This window comes from Mesoplodon bidens (assembly GCF_964165515.1).
Source record: "Mesoplodon bidens genome assembly, chromosome: 8".
Lineage (NCBI taxonomy): Eukaryota > Metazoa > Chordata > Mammalia > Artiodactyla > Ziphiidae > Mesoplodon > Mesoplodon bidens.
In genome coordinates, this window is record NC_138165.1 from 33701112 (window position 1) to 33720297 (window position 19186).

Below are 19186 nucleotides of genomic sequence, written 5' to 3' on the forward strand. Positions count from 1 at the left end.
ATCCATGCAGGTATCATGACTTTTCTTCTTGGTGCTTAGCACAGTTTATTTTTTTTCTTTCTTTCTTTTTCTTTTCTTTTCTTTTCTTTTTTCTTTTTTTTTTTTTTTTTACAGTTTCTTGCAATGTAGTAGGCATTTAGTAAATTCAGCATATTGTCTCCCTAAATCTTATATGTTGATGGAGGTAGCAACTTAAATGGTGTCTTGAAGAGGCATTTGGATGGGTCCCAGTAGCTTTCTCAGAATCTCTTAAATATATTTCCTCAGGTAGAGAGTAAGGCAAGAATGCCCCAAATTCTGATTGCTTTTTAAATTTTGTTTGAAAAATTTAAACAAAACTTTAACTTTTGGGGCTGAAAAACTTTTCTGAGAGTAGAATTTGTTTTATATCAGTGTTTTTACTAGGGGATTTGATTTTGAGACTTTGTTCCTAATAGTTTTATCACTCAGGAATGACTCAAATTGTAGACACTATGACTAACTTTTTTTTATGTTAAATGTTTATAATTAAAATTGGTTGTGTGATTCTGAATATTTCAGGAGTATGATTCTGGATCTCTCAGGAGTGATTCCAGATATTTTAGAAGGCGATTCAGGATATCTTAAGAGTGTGATTTGGGGTATCTTGAAGGTTACAGCAACTGCTGGCCCATTATTTAAAAAAACAAAACCAAAAACCAACGTTTAACAATAACAACAAAAACAAAAATGTACAAATAGAAAAATTTATTCTATTTCTGAAAAATGTTAGCTACCTATGTGAAGACCCACGACATAGATAACTTAAATTTCTTCTGGGCTTTGTTACCATAAATGGAATAGGAAAATTTTCAACAAAATGATACAGGAATTTAGTGGGGGACTACAGAAGAATCATTTTAAATAAGTTTAAGGGCATAAGGTTTTCTTAGCTAAATCAGAGTTCCATATGTTACTGTGAAGGATCTCTAATTTAATTTTTTGAGACCATCTCTTCTCAATTTGTCTAAATATTCTTTGTATATTATATTTATTTTGATAGTATTATTTATTTATATATTTCCTTTGGAGAATAATATCAATATGAGCCTGGAATAAATATTTAGAAACTTATCATATGCTTCATTTAACTGTTCAGAAAAGTTTTGCTTCTCAAAATGTATTCTTGGAGAAGATTTTTAGAAAGTTCCCCTCTCTTCTTATACAATTCATGCAGAGATATGCTCAGAATGTTTCATTTTCGAGAATGTAACACACAGCATTATTTTCAGAAGAATGCACTTGTTTGTACATTGATTTTTCACCAAGGAGCTTATTCGGATTAAGGAACACAATAAGATTGGAGGTGGTAATAGACTTTATGCTCAGGGGCAAACTAAAAACTTGTTATCCTGAAGCAGGTTAGGAGCCTTCTGCAGGCTTACCAATCTTTTGGTACCAGAGCTTAGTGATATTGCCTCTTTAGTGACCAAAAGTCACCCAATGTCTGTTATCTTGCCTTTGCGATCCTTGACTTACACTGAAGATGGCTGAGTGGCAGCCTGAAAACTCTTGGGCATTTCTGTGTGTCCTTTTATTACGAATGATTGGATTGAAGGAAGAAGTACAGGTATATGTGTATGTATATGTGTATATATATCTCTGTGTGTGTGTGTGTGTGTGTGTGTGTGTGTTTGTATCTGTGTGTGCTGGTCAAGTAAACAACCTTTTTCACCAGGCAAAGCAGCTCTGTGCCTTATTAAAAGTGAGCATTAAAGAATACTACTGTTAGAGGCAAGCTGCCTAGGGGCTGTGCTCCTCAGAAGGTACCACACTATGCAATAGCATAAGTGGTGGTGTCTACCAGTACTTGGGAAAAGTTAATTTTTAATGAAAGTGAGTTTATAGGCTAAACTGGCATAGACACTACAGAGAAAAAGGAAATATGTGGGTATGTTTGTACATCACTGTAGGTCCTTACCTTATAGTCAGGTGTCATTCTCACTGAATAAGTATTTTTCCTTTTTCCTCCTTCTCTGGGGACACTTTAGTATTTTTTTTTTTTTTTTTTTTTTTTTAATTCTGTACGCGGGCCTTTCACTGTGTGGCCTCTTCCGTTGCGGAGCACAGGCTCCGGACGCGCAGGCTCAGCGGCCATGGCTCACGGGCCCAGCCGCTCCACGGCACGTGGGATCCTCCCAGACCAGGGCGCGAACCCGCGTCCCCTGCACTGGCAGGCGGACTCTCAACCACTGCGCCACCAGGGAAGCCCATCTGGGGACACTTTAAAAGCCGTTTTCATTTGGGAATTTGATAAAAGATTGACATTAACCCTCTTTGTTAGCCTATAGGGAGAGCATTCTATGGGTATGTTAGCATCCTCTCTTTCCTGTTACTTACGATATTTTATGACCTGAATACCATAAATAGGAATTTGCTTTGATCTGAGCAAATCTTAGAATACCAAGAATGAAAACACAAAGAAAGCATAGAACTTGAAGTTAGAAATCTCAGGCTCTACAGTTTATTACATAACTTGCTATGTGATGTCAAGCAAGTCACCTCACATCTCTGGCCTTTAAGACTAGAGTTTTGAAGGGCACTGGGTGGGTCAGAGAACTAGCTCAGGAGAGTTTACATGGACTACAGTGCCACCTATTGGAAAAAATTAGACTATGAAAAACGACAAGAAATTACTGGATCAATGTGGGTCAATTTTGTTTAACTCACCCCTCTCCAAAAAAAAAAAAAAAAAAAACAGTAATACAACGAACAGTATGGATCGCAGAAGAGTTTCAGAATTTCATATCATTCTTATATTTATTGAAAAATGTCAAATGACAGATATGACAGATGTGTGATGAATACATTATATAATAGGGTAATAGATTTCAAAAACATACTGCTAAAAATCTGTTGCATGGCATAATCATATTAAACTCCATCAGGATGCTTTAAATGTTGGTTTAGATACTTTTTCAATTGTACCTCCTTAAAATAAATGTTGGAATTTTAGCTGTTAAGTTATTTAAGTGTAACAGTCCTGCCTGAGTTTCTACCTAGTTGGAATCCTGTACTTCAGGCTTTGGCACTCCCCCACTGCCCTGAGCCAGGCAGCACATAAGCCTCTGTTGGCTGATCGCTCTCCTGGTTTGAGAAACAGTGACAGAATACTAACAAATGCCCTCCAAGTCCTAGGAGGGCCACCCTCATCCCTTTCCTTTCCTGGCATCTATACCTTATAACAATGACCCTTCTAATTTTACTTTTAATTTTTTCTGACTATAAATGCAGTGGTTGGGCCTTACAGAAAGTAGGAAAAGACAGATAAGCCAGAAAAAATACTTAAAACAACATGTCATTATTAAGGAGAAAGATTACAGTTACTAACATTGTGGTATATAACCTTTTACTCACACAGACATATACATAGACATACAGCACACACACTCAGAATTGTATATCTACACATATACCTATATAGGAACCTTTTCCTCTTTTGCCAATATGACATCATATTGTACATGCTATCTTGTAACTTGCCTTTTTTTTTCAGTTAATAATTTCTAACTTCCATGTCAATAACATTTAATCTTATCCTTTGCCCATATTTGAATTGTCCCAATTGCAGTGAGATATATTTGTGGTATTTCTCTTTTTATAAGGGATGCGTATGTATGTTTAATAGGTATGTTCCTAAATCACAGTTTTTATAAAGGTAATTGTTTATAATTAGCTTCGAATATAATATCCAAAATAAATGACCAAGTAGAGTTTAAAGTGGAGAATTTCAACTTTTTTTTTTTGCTTTGAGAAATATCTGTTTTTAGTATTTGATATAAGACCTTTTATCAATTTAATACTACCCTGATCTATAATTGTCTTCAAATTTAAATTGTGTGTTACTTTCTTCAAAATGTTTCCTATTGCATAATTCAGTAAGCACTCTCAACTTTGAGATTAGGTTATTTGTTTTATGTACCTGATCCACTTCATTTCATGCACACAAGCATACTTAGAGAGCATTCCTGAACTCATTCCGAATTAGGTGGGTTAGCTTCATTCCTGAACTCATTACTAAACGAGGTGGCTTAGCTTAAGATAAATAAACCTCAGTAACAATGGAGAATGTTTTAAAAGTTCCTATACTGTTTTTGGTAAGTTTAATTGGGTTGTTGGTATGCATTTGTAAGGGACAGCTGGAACCAATTCAACTCAACTCAGTTTTGAGCATGTATCGAGAATGGGTAAAATACCTTATTAGATACTGGGGTAGATTTAAAGAATCATACTAAGGAAGAATCTTACTCATTCGGGTTCAACCCCTTATCAGATGCTTGAAATCCATCTAGTCATAAAAAAGACTTATCACCATGCATCTTCATTTTCCTATGACAGTCCCTGTTTGTACCTATTATCCCCGAGTAATTACTAATAGTGCCCCTCTTTTGATCTCAGGTGTCCAGATTGGATGATAAATTTCATTGCAACCCTATTGGTAAGTGACTTTGTTTAAGCACCTCTAGGGTTTGGAAATTCACCTACATAGTTGTTGGAGCTGATCTGAAAGCTCTTTGGCGAATCATGACTTTCATTTTTGATATCCAAGTGGATCTTAAAAACACAAAAATGGGAAGTCTTGTCTTATCTAGCAGGTAGTAAAACTAGGACAAGATTACCCTTAATATGTGTCATGAATGCAGGAAGGGTCACTGGAGGATTTTAGGGGGTAATTTAGTGATGCCATCAATCTATGAAGTAAAACTGCAGCAGATAGCAGATAGTCTGTTGCAAACCATCCACCCTGTCCTGAATCCTGATTCATGGAATCATGAGGCTAAAATGTGGCTGGATTAGGAGTCAGGACATTTTGATCCTGACTGCACCCTAATTCTATTTATACTTCTCATAATCTGTTCATGTAACTTCTCAAACCACAATTTTTTCATTTGTAAAGTGGGAGTAGCTTTTGTGGTGGTTGTGAGCTCAAATGAGATAATAAGTATGAAATTAATGCAAGGGATTGTTTGTTTTTATAAGGAGTGGGAAATCTCATAGGGATTTCTTCCATTTCAAAGAAGAGTTTCTAAAGAGTTTTTTTTTTTTTAAATCGGCCCTCTAGGCAGTCATAAGAGAAAAAAATCTGTAAATAATGCAAAGCAGACTCTTAAATAATAAACCAAAATTGAAAGTAATGTGGTAGTATAGAGGAGGAAAAGACTGATTCTTATTTGAATGAGGAAGTAATGAACAAATTCAGCCAATCCTTTTCAACTTTTAATTATTTGGCTTGGGCTTCAGGTAGACTGCTGGCATGTGCTCCTACCTTAGCAAAACAGGAGAACAAGCATCCTTCCTGTGGTGATCACGTGCTTAAACCTTTTTGCCAACTGCTGTTAGGTGCATCAGCTTAGGATAATTATCCTCAAACCAAAATTCTTGTTTTTGGTAGAAGTAACTTGGCATTCAGGTGGATAATTCTAAACTATACTCAAGAGATGGTTTCATTTTCTGTGGGAGCACTTTGTGACTAGTTAATCCCCAAAGCAGCCCCATTGCATGCAGGGCCTGCTTAAAAGTTAATGTCCTGCCTTTATAGTGTTATAGCTCCTTTATGGTAGAGCCAGTCAGTAATTCCCACCCTCAGAATCCGCTAGGTCAGGGTCATCTCTTCTGTGCTTTTGGTGCCAAATGCTGAGCTTTCAATTAAATATTTCAAGCAATTGAACTGGTCTGAGGCTGTTTTCGGATAAGGTCTTAGCCCAACTTAATGCTTATACCCCACTTCTGTGTAAAGATGTACTGGCTTTAGACACAACAATGCTACTAGTCAAGTTTGTTAATTAAAAAACAAAAAGCAAAACAGCTTTCTCACCTATGTGGGGTTTTTTTAAAGCATGTGAATCTCCTTTCAACAATTTCATCTTTTCATACATCAGACACTGAACAGAAATTTCAAATGCTATTATCTGCTATGTGTTTGAACTCATGGATGTTTAAGCAAAATTACCTAAGAGATAAATAATCATTGGTTCCTATAAATTCACATTAAATGACCCTGACCTACATTGTATTAGGTCCTGGGAAGAAAGTCTGCTAAGAGGTGGTCCTGCTAGAGGGGAGTTCACATCTAGGTATAAATGGAACCCAGATAACATCTTTAGGTCATTCTGCTCTTTGAGGTCTCCGAAAGATTGGCCTGAACCCCTGTTCCATAAATACCCTTTATAATATTATTGTAAATTCCCAAGGGTTTATGTTCTTGGAGCCGCCTCTGGCTTGGACTTTATATCCTTTTTTTGGATTCTTATTTTCCAGTCTCTACTTTTTGAAATGTCCTTTCTCTCCTTGATTTAACCCCTCTCAAAGCTACCAGGACCATAGCGATGGTTTGCGGGTCACCAGGGAGATGTTAGTAAGTATATCACATACCAAATAACTTAAATGAGCATTTTAGGCCTTCTATGGAGTCCTTTTAGCAACGCTGCCACTTGGTAGTGTCCCTTCAATCCTGGCCTCTTCCCACTGGCTGGTTCCTCTTTCTGTCTCTTGTGTCATCTTACTCTTTTCTTCCCACATTAGATTTAATCCTATCACCTCCTTATGAAATATATCTGGAATCTGACTAGTCTAAGCTATCACCTTCTCTCATCTAAATTTTTGCAATAGCTTTGTAACCTCAGGCTACTGTGAATACAGCAATCAGAATAGTATCCTTTAAAAATGTAAAATAGATCCCATCACTCCTCAGAACCCTCTTGTGGTTTTCTACCTCACTTCATAAAAACCCAAGTCTTCACCAGGCCTTCCAGATCTATAAGAAAATCACTCTGATATCATGTCTACTGTTTTTACCCCAGCAGGCTGGTTTCTGTTTTTCTTTAAACATGTGGAGCACACTTCTGCCTCAGGGCCTTTGCACTTGTTAACTATGCCTGGAACACTCTTTCCCCAGTATCCCATTCCATTCAGGTCTCTTTTCCAATGTCATTTTTTCAGTTAGGACATTTTCTAATCTCCTTCCTTATCTTACTTTCATCATGGCATTTATCATTATCTGGTATACTATATAATTTACTTGTTTCTTTATCCTCTTCTCTCCAGATCACTGGTTCGAAAACTATAGTATGTGTCAAAATCAGCTGGAGAGCTTGTCAAAGCACATATTCCTGTGCTTCACCCCCAGAGTCTCTGATTCAATGATCTGGACTGGGGCTTGAGAATTTGCATTTCTAACAAGTTCCCAGCAACACTGATGCTGCTGATTTGTGAATCACACTTGAGAATCAGTGCACTAGAGCTACTCTGTCCAATACAGTGGCCACTCACCACATGTGTGTTTTAACTATTTAAATTTAAGTGAAATGAAAAATTCAGTTTGTTAGTCCACTAGCTCAATGTATTTCAAATGCTCAGTAGCTACATGCAGTGAGTGGCCACAGTATTGGACAGGACAGATACAGAGCATTTCTATCATTGCAGAAAGTTCTATTGGACAGCCCTGCTCTAGAACATAAACTACATGAAGATGGATTTCTTTTTGGTTCCCCCTGTTCCCCCCGCCCAGAATTATATTCTCATATTTATATAGCTGGTCCACTTGGGCTTACTTTAGTGTAAGAAATAAGGTAGATACATAGCTTTTTTTTTCATCAGATTTTCCCCAATACCAGTTATTGAACATTCAGTTCTTTCCCCAGAAATTTGAAATATCATTATCATAGGCAGTATTAAACACCCATCTGTATTTTTGTCTGTCAGAGAACTTTCTGGTCTTTTGCATTTATCTGCCTGGGAATAGGAATATTTTCCAGACAAAATTGGCTTCTGGAATTATTGAATAAAAAGTTGAACCTGTAATTATAGAATGAGAGAATAAGGTTATAAAGAAGATCTGTAACTTTTACTTGCCTTTCCAAGAGTCGTTTATTAGAAGACATTTAGGCAGTGAGTTCAAAGGTTCTAGTCAGCATGCAACGTTTTTGCTACAAAAAAAGTATAATATAGTATACTATATATACTATAGTGTGCAAAGATAATAGATGACCATATTGACTAAAGGAATAGGCCATAATTATAATATTCTTGGCCCATTATCCATCACCTTTATTAAATTAGAAAATTTACATATCACAGATAGAAATACAGTAATTCATTAAGGCATATCAGAAGGTTTAAATAAGAGTGTCAAATTATTATTGTCTTTAAAAAATTTTAAAGTATCTTTTTCCTTAAAGGTTTATATGTTTGTACATAAAGTGATGAAAAAAATGGTAGCACAAAAATAGGGATTAACAAAACAAAAACAAAACTTTAATCACTATTTTTGTCTTGTTAACTTTTTTCTTTTTTTGATTAATTAATTAATTTAATTTATTTATTTTTGGCTGCATTGGGACTTCGTTGCTGTGCGTGGGCTTTCTCTAGTTGTGGCGAGCGGGGGCTACTATTCACTGCAGTGCGCGGGTTTCCCACTGCGGTGGATTCCCTTGTTGCGGAGCATGGGATCCAGTCTCGCGGGCTTCAGTAGTTGTGGCATGTGGGCTCCTCCCGGACCAGGGCTCGAACCCTTGTCCCCTGCATTGGCAGGTGGATTCTTAACCACTGCACCACCAGGGAAGCCCTGTCTTGTTAACTTTTAGTGTATATTTCCGGTAGAGACTCTAAAGAACTGTACATTTAAGAAGTAAAAGATGTTTGAAGTGTAAAGTTTAGAATTTTTCCATGAATTAGTTGGCACATTTATGTATAGAGAGAAAGAGAAATATAATCTGAACATATCACCATTTACTCATAGACCACAGTGGACAGCTCTCCATTTAGTTGGCAGTGAAAATTCTCTCCTCTTCCAGCTTAACTGTATTTATAATTATATTGTATTTTCCTAGGCATTACCTAATCCTTCTTAAGTTTATTTACTATCAGGGAAATAAGTACCATTTTCCAAATCTAGAATTGGTACGTAGAATCAAATTGCTATCATAGAGTACTATGTTACGAAAAATTGAACTTCAACAATACCATTATGCTAGTTTTTCTCTCAATGAAATTAAATATGTACTATCCAAAGCCAAAATTTGGGCAATTATAGAAAATTTATGTATGAACATACTAGATAGCTCAAGAGAAGGACATAAAACTCATAAATATTACTGTGCAAGCATTTAATAAAGATATAGGAAATGTATTTTGGGTATTGAAACATATTCCAGAGAACATTTTTTTACTGAGGGACTTAGTCTTTTATTTATTTATTTTTCTTGGTATATGTATAATGGGTACAACTTGTATGTGGGAGAGAGAAGGGAGGTGAGTGTACTATTATGAAATATACCTTTTTCCCAAATCAACTGGAATGGCTTAAGAATGGGCAACAACCATAGAAGGTGAGGGTGAGGTAGGGTCTGAATCCAGGGGATGGTTTGAAAATCTATATAAAGTGTTTGACCTCAAGACCACACAGTGCCAGACAACTAATCCTTCCCCAGCAGGACACTGCCTGTCTGAAAATGTTGAACCAGAGAGGCTACATACCTGGGAGTTCCACTTAGGAGACTGGGAATGAGGTGCATATGAAAACAGCTTACTAAATTAAAAATAGCATGCTGAACAGTGAGATTTTTAGCCTCATTTCCCTGTCAACTTTCTAAAAAACTGGTAGCTGGGTTCATATATCTACTCAAGAAATTGGAGAATTATTTTTTATTGATAGTTATACCTCCCACTGGGAAAAAAAAAATAGCTGGCCGCCTGATTACCCTCAAATTAAGCCCATCAACCTATATACCTCAGTTCATGAAAATAGGACTTTTACACAGTGTTTTAGTGCCTCAGTCTTATATACAATCTAATAGCTTAGGATCTCCAGATGTTTGAGGAAAGCACATAATACAAAAGATTTTTTGGTCTGCTTTCCTTAAAGGCTGACAGTTAAGAGGGGTGGGATAGGGAGGGTGGGAGGGAGGGAGACGCAAGAGGGAAGAGAGATGGGAACATATGTATATGTATAATTGATTCACTTTGTTATAAAGCAGAAACTAACACACCATTGTAAAGCAATTATACTCCAATAAAGATGTAAAAAAAATTGAAAAAAAAGAAAAGAAAGAATTGGAGCAGAAACTAACACACCATTGTAAAGCAATTATACTACAATAAAGATATTTTAAAAAAAAAGAAAAGAAAAAGAATTGGAGACCACACTGTTCTGTTGATGCTGTGAATGGAAATAAAAGTCTGTGTCAACAGTTGAAGTCTGTGGAAAGGGAAGCAAAAAATTAAGAAGTGTCTCTGAATCCCAAGTTGGATTAACAATTCCCTATAGAGATAGGTTCTGTATTACCATTAGTGTTTAACACTTAATCACTATTTAAAATTATCTCATACATTTACTTGGTTATTTTTTCATTGTCTAGCACAAGAGTCCATAAACTTTTTCTGTCAAGAACCAGATAGTAAAAATATTAGGTTTTGTGGGCCGTACAGTTTCAGTCACATCTACTCAAAGCTGCCATTGTAACACAAAAGTAGCCCTAGAGATTATGTAAACAAATGAGCATGGCTGTGTGCCAGTAAACCTTTATTTACAAAAAACAGGCTGTGGGCCCACTTTGACCTGTAGTTTGCTGACATTTGGTCCAGTCCATCTAGCAGAGTATTAGATCTATGAGAGAAGGTATGCCATAACAGTTGTACCGTGTCTCCAGTGCCTAGAAAATATTAAATGCTGTTTGAATGAATTAAGAAATCTGTATGACACTTTTCTTTAGGATTTGTGGGCTTCCCCATGTAGATTCTTTCTATGCTTTCTAAAGCCCAAAGGGTGATAATACTTCATGCTTATGAGAACCAGTTTATAAGCTAAAGATTGCTCATATTCCAAATGACATTGTAAAGGAGCATCTGCTAAACCAAGTGACTGCTTTTGGATAAGGAAGGGCTTTTCCTTCTACTGAAATCTATGATATGAAGACAAGTTGGCAGATAAAATATACAGAATTTTTAAACCAACACAAGGATCCAAGCTCTCTTGAATACTATTCAGAAGTTTTAAACTATTATAATTTTGCCTGCTTAAATATCTTGTAGTTAGATTTTTAAGCTGCTTTCACAAATAGTATTCTGCAGCCTTGTGTTTTATCTACTGAGGACAAGAGGCCTTAGGAAAAATACTTGAAACAATCAATTTAACAGTTAATGAAATTGTTCTATGATCAGCATTACTCTTGTTTTACAGTAAACCTATGATGGACTTGTTGATATTCCTCTGTGCACAGTATCACTTAAATCCATCAAGTCACACAATTGATCTGCTGTCAGCTGAAAAGAACCCCATTAAATTTAAGCCAAACACACCAATAGGAATGTTGGAGGTAGAAAAAGTAATTTTAAAGCCAAAAATTTTGGATAAGAAAAAACCTACACCTATAATACCAGAGGTAAGATTTTCACTGTAGATTTTGGTAGCTTACAGCTAAAATACTAAGTTGATTTTTTTTGTCATTATCTGCAGCTCATTGCAAATGAAATAAAATTGCCTTTCCTGGTCAAATTGGACGTAAACATGGATATTGTGTTTTCCTGGGCCACTTTGTTTAGGATTCACTTAGTTGTTTATCCTTGGATTAACTAGAATTTGGGGAATACTTCAGATTTTAGGTGCTCTAAAGTGATCTATATGACAGTATCAGAATCTGACAATTATGACTATATTTTAAGCTACTCTTTTAAAAAGCATTTATATTAAAAAAAGGTTTTATACTCTTTTAATACAAATTCCTTTAAGAATTTATTAAATAATTTTTTGGCTTCTCTGTACTTGGTAAGCCGTAGTTGTAAATTATTTAAATTATTGTTAATTTGAGCTACATGATGGCTCAGTTTTCTGTGATGTAGGAATTTTAAGCAAAAATTTTTAACTACAGTGATTCTAATATCATCAGTTCTCCTTTATTGATAAAATTGTTCTTTTTCTGTAAGCAACAGGGGTAGAAGTTTATGGGTTTCTAGAAATACTCTTTCATTAGGAATGATATTAACCATTTTTAACTTCACAAAATATATAAAGGTTTACATATTAAATTATTAGTTCATTTACATATGACTTGAGTAATACATTCTCATATTTTCTTCAAAAAATTAACTTTTTTGGACAATACTAAAACATTTGCTTTCTATAAAATATGAATATTAAATATTCACCAGGATATTGGGCTATTTTCTAGGAAGATATACATGCTACTTATCTAAATGGAAATAGTATTATTTATGCTATAACATTGGACTATATATGGTATTTTAGTTTTATGAATACATGTTAAACTTTGAAGATCTGCAATCTGTAGGTTTCACTTAAGATGGTCACATGTTTCTAAATTCCATTTACATATAGAATTTAATTCAGTTACATTAAAATGTGGAGATGCTTAAAATCTTCTCAATAATTTTGAATTAGCAGTATTAAATATTTAAATGAGGACTATAATATTCTTTACTAATATATTAAAATTAACCAAAGTAGAAATAATAATAGTGACAACAACAATAGGTAGTCACAATAGTTAATGTTTACTTATTGATAATTTACAATGTGCCAGACACTGTGTTAAGCTCTTTATAATGGATTAACTCATTTATCTTACCTCAAATAAGAGTTCAAAAATGTTAATGTCTTAATTAAAATATCCCTTTTTTTCATTGAGACAACTGACCATTAGAAAGATAAATATTTCTAAACTAAAAAAAAATAGAATAAAACATATATAATTCCATTATTATGTATGTTTGCTAATTTTAAAGTAAATATTATATGGAATACAGCAAAAACATCTGTAGGATTAGATATGAGGCTTTTATGTTTCTTTTTGGATTTAAATCTACTTAATACTTTACAAGAGTTATGAATTTAATCTAGATTACTTAATAAGCAAACTATTTCTAAGAATCTGGTTTGGATTTAGAAAGTAACAATCAAAAAGAAAATTTTACAAAAAAGTAGAAAAATACTGTTTATTGTACCAATATATAATTGTAGATTATCTCATTGTTCTAGATGTCATTGTAGAAAATTTGTTTCAGTAAATCATGGTATAACTCTGGCTTTAATCTGTGTTTCAGAAAACTGTGAGAGTAGTGATCAATTTTAAGAAAACGCAGAAGACAATAGTGAGAGTTAGCCCACATGCACCACTTGAAGAACTTGCCCCTGTTATATGCAGCAAATGTGAGTTTGATCCATTAAATACACTATTATTGAAGGACTATCAGTCTCAGGAGCCCCTCGACTTGACAAAATCTCTTAATGAGCTGGGACTAAGAGAATTATATGCCATGGATGTCAGCAGAGGTAAGTAGACTTTGCATGTTATTCATCTGGTGCATATATGTGCATGTTTTGTGTTTATGTATAGGTGTTCTCAAGTTCATAATGGCACGTTAATGGATCCTGTAGTAAAGTCAATACATGTCACTGGGAATAAGAAGAGAAAACCAAATGTAATAAAATTTAACTTGAGTTAGTTAATCAAATTGGAATAAAAACATGTCATTCTTAGCTGTCATCCACATTTTACACCTTTCCATCTACCTATGAATATTTGGGCTGTAATTTAACTTAATTCTTTGTGGTTTTAAGATTTAAACACAAAATTAAAGTTTACATATAAAGTCATTGTTGTTCTAAAGAAGTGTGAATTGACTCACCATGGATTTGTCTGAGTCTTAATTATCTTTCAAATTTGGGAGTTTCTTGACAAATTTTTTTCTAAGTTCAGCACCGAAAATCAACTGGCTTATAAAATGAATCATTCTACTTACACAAATCTTCTAAATAGGAAAAGCTTGGGGTGTAAATCTATAGAAATAATGTATTAAAAGTTGGAAACTTTAGATAATGTTGGTTTCTATGATGTCTGATAGATAAATGCAAGTTTATTCAACACAAATCTGTTTTATTAGAAGAAATAAAAGTTTAGTGAAGAATGATTACTTACATCCTCTGTGTATAAAGAACTTCAAACTTTATCCTGAGATTGTGGCTTTAAATAATCCATAGATGACTATTTCAACTCATTGATGTTTTATACTTGAACAAACATTATCTTTTCAGCCAATTTACCCTCTTTTACCCCCTCCTTCTGTAGCCACTTCTGTTACTGCCTTCAATAAGTCATCTTTACAAGGTAAGACACATGATTCAGTAGAAACAGATTATAACATGAAATCTCTATTTCTATTGGGTAATTTGAAAACAAGCTGCTAATTTTACCTGTTTTCTTATAATTACTAATATGTACATTCTGTAAAAGATTTTCATTTAGAAAATCTTTGGTTTTTATTTCCTGAAAAATAGTTTAAAGCCCCCTTCCTTGATTTCTGAATTTAATTTCAGTAATTACATTTCAATAATTGTTTGAAAATTAATATCATCTTAAGAATAACAAAAACATATTCTTGACTCTCAGACAAAAAATGATGTTGCTATGATCTTTATTGTGTACATATACTGATAACTTGGTGGTTCCATGGAAGAGTCTCAGATTATTTCTTTTGAAACAGTTATTCAGAATAATAAGAGTATATTCATCATAGGAAATGTTTGCAACCATTAAATTGTTTGTGAATATTTTGTAATAACATGGAAAGTGCTTATGCTAAAATCACCTTTTAAAGCTTTTTAAATGTTTAATACAGTATGTTTTAAAAAAAAACTTTTACATGAAATTTCTGAAAAGAAATACATAAAAATTTTAAGAGTTGATACCTTTAGGTGGTAGGGCTATGGATGAATTTTTTTCATCCTCCTTTTCTTTATTTTTTTTAAAGTTTTTATTTTATTAAAAAAAATTTTTTGATTTACAAGGTTGTGTTACTTTCAGGTGTACAGCAAAGTGAATCAGTTATACATATATCCACTCTTTTTTAGATTCTTTTCCCATATAGGTCATTACAGAGTATTGAGTAGAGTCCCTGTGCTATACAGTAGGTCTATTTTATATATATCCTTCTTTTCTTTATATTATAGAATTTTTTAATGGAAATGTATTACTTTCATAGAGGAAAACTTTATTAAAAATTAGCCATTAATAATAAAGTCTGGAAGTCTGTTTCCCCATTAAAAAAGGATAGGCTCAGATAATTGATTACTATAATAATTACCCCCCTACTAAAAACAACTTAATAAAGTGTACACATTATACATTATTGGATTATTGGAATCTTCTTTCTTTACCACTTCCAATTTTTTTATAACACAATGAGCCTCTCAATTCCAAGAATTAAGCCCACATCAGTAATTGTGTGATTATTTATTTTTAGTGGCTGTCATGAAGACTAGCCTAATCAAAGGAGTTGAAAATCCTTATGTTTGTAAAGTATATACTGGCTAATAATCAGAAGATAGGCATGTTAATTCTGACACTACATTAGCTTTTAAGCTCATTGGCAAACTGATAGGGCAAATGGCTTTATTTGTGCAAATCTCACCCTCCACTTCTATAATAATCTAGAGGTAGGAAAAAGTGTCCTGTGGTTCTTCCAGCAACAGCATTCTGTTACTTGTACTTGGCTTTTGCTTCTAACTTTGCCAGTCTCTACATACATAACCGAAAGCAAATTCCATAATCTTGTTGGCCTCAGTTTGAAGGTGTTGAATGCATTGATTTCTAATATCCCCTCCAGCTAAAAAAAAGTATGTGGTTTATGCAGAGTATTAAATGTTGTGAACATAATCTTAAGAGATTGTAATAGGAAAATGTAAAAGAAGCTCCTTTTACAGTGTCAAAATCTACAGGGTCAATCCAAATGTTGTAAATGCTCCTGCCTCCTTATTTTGTCTGATATTATCAGAAGGCTTAGAACTTTGTGTGCAATTATTTACAGCCTCTCTTTGGGAAATAGGAAACTACAGTATTTGAGTTGCTTTTCTAAGTAAGCTCAAGTCCTTGTCTTAGTGTTTAACTCTGACTTGTAGTGATCCCTGAAAGTGGGCTTTAGGTGAAGACTTAGGGGTTAACCAGAGTAGAGGATGCCCAGATGCCTGGAAATTGCTTTACCAAAAATAACTACATGAGTACTCTGGTTATAGTTATTGCACTGCACCACCATGTGAACTTTCTATTTACTGTTCCAACTAAATTTAATTGTATATCTACATTCAGTTAGTGGAGGAGTCTATCTTAAAATGAAATAGTAGCATTTCTTAAAAAAAAAAAAGTCAGAGGTATTACACATCATCTTTAAATGGATACTGGATTCAGTTCTACTATTTAATGTCTGTTTCTCTTGGTGCAAGTTATTCAGACTCTCTAGTCACCATCACCAAGGCCTCAGATGTGTAATGAGATAGTACCATCTGCTTCCAATTCTTTACATTCCCTAACTTATAAAAAGGAATCAGAATAATAACTTGTGACACCTACCTCACAGGATTGTTCTAAAGAGTGAGTTAGCCTTGTGAAAAAATCTTTAACCACAAAGTGCTGTCCACATGTCTATTATTATTAATTGTTAGCATTGTCAGCATTGTATAGCATGCATAGTGCTTATTTAATATTTGAAGCATCAGATTTATGAAGTTTTAATCTGTGAAATATGGTTCTCCTTTAGTGTCTTATTGAGGAAAATTGCATTAATGTATTTATTGGTGTTAACTGTGTTTGCTTCCATGGAATAACTCCTACTTTGTCATAATTTATTTAATTTTTTAAACATTTCCTTTAAATAAAAAGACTATACATTTACTCCTAAGAAAGGGCTATGTATTTGAGACTTTACATTGAGCTGTAAGTTCTTCTACAGATATATCCCACAAATGTCAATATATAGTACTTTGTCTCCAGTGTCACTGAAATTATACTGTGGTTTACCATAAAACCCGTATGTGTTTCATAGGAGAAATGTTTTTAAAATTTATAAATCCCCACTCCTGTGTCTCTCTCTCTCTTTCTTTAAAATTTGCAACTTATCTGTTGAAGAAACCAGGTCATTTGTCTTATGGTGTTTTCCACATTCAGAATTTTGCTGATTGCATCCTGTGGTGCCACTTAACATGTTTCTTTATCCTCTGCTTCCTATAAATTGATTGTTAAATCTAGAGACTTGATCAGATTTGGGTGAGATATTTTTGGTAAGAATATTTCATGAATGGTATTGTGTATTTCCATTAACAGACCTGTAATAACAAGTTATCTTTTTTTGATGTTAGCCATCAATAATCTTTGCTATGTCTTTTTTTTTAACTGAAGTATAGTTGATTTACAATGTTGTGTTAATATCTGCTGTACAGCAAAGTGATTCAGTTATACATATACATACATTCTTTTTTATATTCTTTTCCATTATGGTTTATCACAAGATATTAAATATAGTTCCCTGTGCTATACAGTAGGACCTTGTTGTTTATACATTCTCTATATATAATAGTTTGCATCTACTGACTCCAAACTCCCACTCCATCCTTCCCCCTCCCCACCCCCATCTCAGCAACCACAAGTCTGTTCTCTATGTCTGTGAGGCTGCTTCTGTTTCATAGGTGGATTCATTTGTGTCATATTTTAGATTCCACATATAAGTGATATCATATGGTATTTGTCTCTCTCTTCCTCACTTACTTCACTTAGTATGATAATCTCTAGGTCCATCCATGTTGCTGCAAATGGCATTGTTTCATTCTTTTTATGGTCGAGTAGTATTCCATTGTATATATGTACCACATCTTCTTTATCCATTCATCTGTTGATGGACATTTAAGTTGTTTGCATCTTTTGGCTATTGTGAATAGTGCTGCTGAGAACATCATTGCCAATGTCTTGGTTAATTAGGAGTTAGAAAATAAATATAATCTGTTACAAATATTCCTTTAATTATCAGTTGAGATATTTCTAAAAAAGATTTCCCTATGTCAGCTATTTGTCTACCTAGATAGAGTTAATTCAGAAAAGACAGGATAAAAGTGTGATTCTTTCCCTTAATCAATTTTTAAAACAATGGACAGTGAGAATCAGTTATTTTTTTAGTATCATTATGAATTCATGGAATTAAACATATGTGCTATGTTTCAATTTATTGAGATATTCTTATGATGCCCAAATTATCCTGACTTTGGCCAGGAGAAACCATATCACATTGGCTCCTGAGATGGTCCCTTTTAGTGGGAAATGGTATTTAGAGACAGTCTGGGCAAGGGTGACTCAGCACTGCTGGGTTTGTCATTGTTTTGGGCCCTTTCAGTTGACATTAGGAAACACTTTTTAGAAAATGAAATATTACCTATACAACTTTGAGGTTTGACGTTTGCCATTCTGCTTAAATTGTGGTTTAATTTCGGCACTATTGACATTTTGGGCCAGATAATTCTTTGTTCTGGGGGGCTGTCTTGTGCATTGTAGTTTGTTTAGCAGCATCACTAGCCTGTACCCAGTATATGCCAGTAGCACATTCTCTTCACCCTTCCCCCAGTTGTGACAACCGAAATTGTCCCTGGGCTTTGTTAGACGTCTTTGGCGGGATGTGCGTGTGTGTGCGCGCAAAATCACACCAGTTCAGAACCACTGGATTAAAGAAATAAAGTTTATAAAACATTTAACAGAATGCTGAGTAATTATAATGAATCATGTTTTGGAGAATTAAATATTTCAGAATAGTTTAGCTCTGAGACAAAATATATAATTCAAAATCAACAAAGGGACAAACTGTATGATAGCAACTTTATATCTCATTTAATTCGAAGTGTCCTTTTTACTTCTGAAATGTTGGTAGTTATGGATAAAACACAGACTCTCGAGTCGCTTCAGTTTCCTCTGCTGTGGAACAGGAACAATAATACTAAATTTGCTTGTTGCTTTGAGAATTAATTAAAATATGAGGTGCTGAGCAGAGTGTGTGGTTCATAGTAGAGCATAATTAGTAGCTTTTATCATTAGATAAAGTTATCAAGGGAAAGTAATTGAGGGATAGTTCACCTCGGAGGTGAACATATAACCAACCCCTCAAGCAAAAGTAAGGTGCTTTTCTTCTATTTTAGAGTCCTGCCAAATATCACAAAACCTAGACCTTATGAAGGATAAAGAAAATAAAGGGTTTTTCAGCCTTTTTCAACGCAGTAAGAAAAAGCGGGAGCAAGTATGTATTTTCTTATGTAGCATTTTATAAGATTCTTCTACTCTGTTTTTAAGTGCACGTGCTTTTCGTCTTGGAATTACCTGTAGATTTTGCTTTTCAATTCTTTATT

The 19186-nt window shown here is 34.1% G+C and overlaps 1 protein-coding gene across 5 annotated transcripts in view; it reads left to right on the forward strand.

Moving 5' to 3' along the window:
* COBLL1 (cordon-bleu WH2 repeat protein like 1) overlaps positions 1–19186 on the forward strand; it is a 165425-nt gene that overhangs the window by 105161 nt on the left and 41078 nt on the right. For all 5 annotated transcript variants that reach the window (XM_081242218.1, XM_081242219.1, XM_081242217.1 and 2 more), the window contains 4 exons: positions 11195–11396; positions 13075–13303; positions 14100–14138; positions 18980–19077. In XM_081242218.1, the coding sequence (XP_081098344.1) occupies positions 11195–11396; positions 13075–13303; positions 14100–14138; positions 18980–19077 (568 nt within the window). The remainder of the gene's footprint in view (positions 1–11194; positions 11397–13074; positions 13304–14099; positions 14139–18979; positions 19078–19186) is intronic.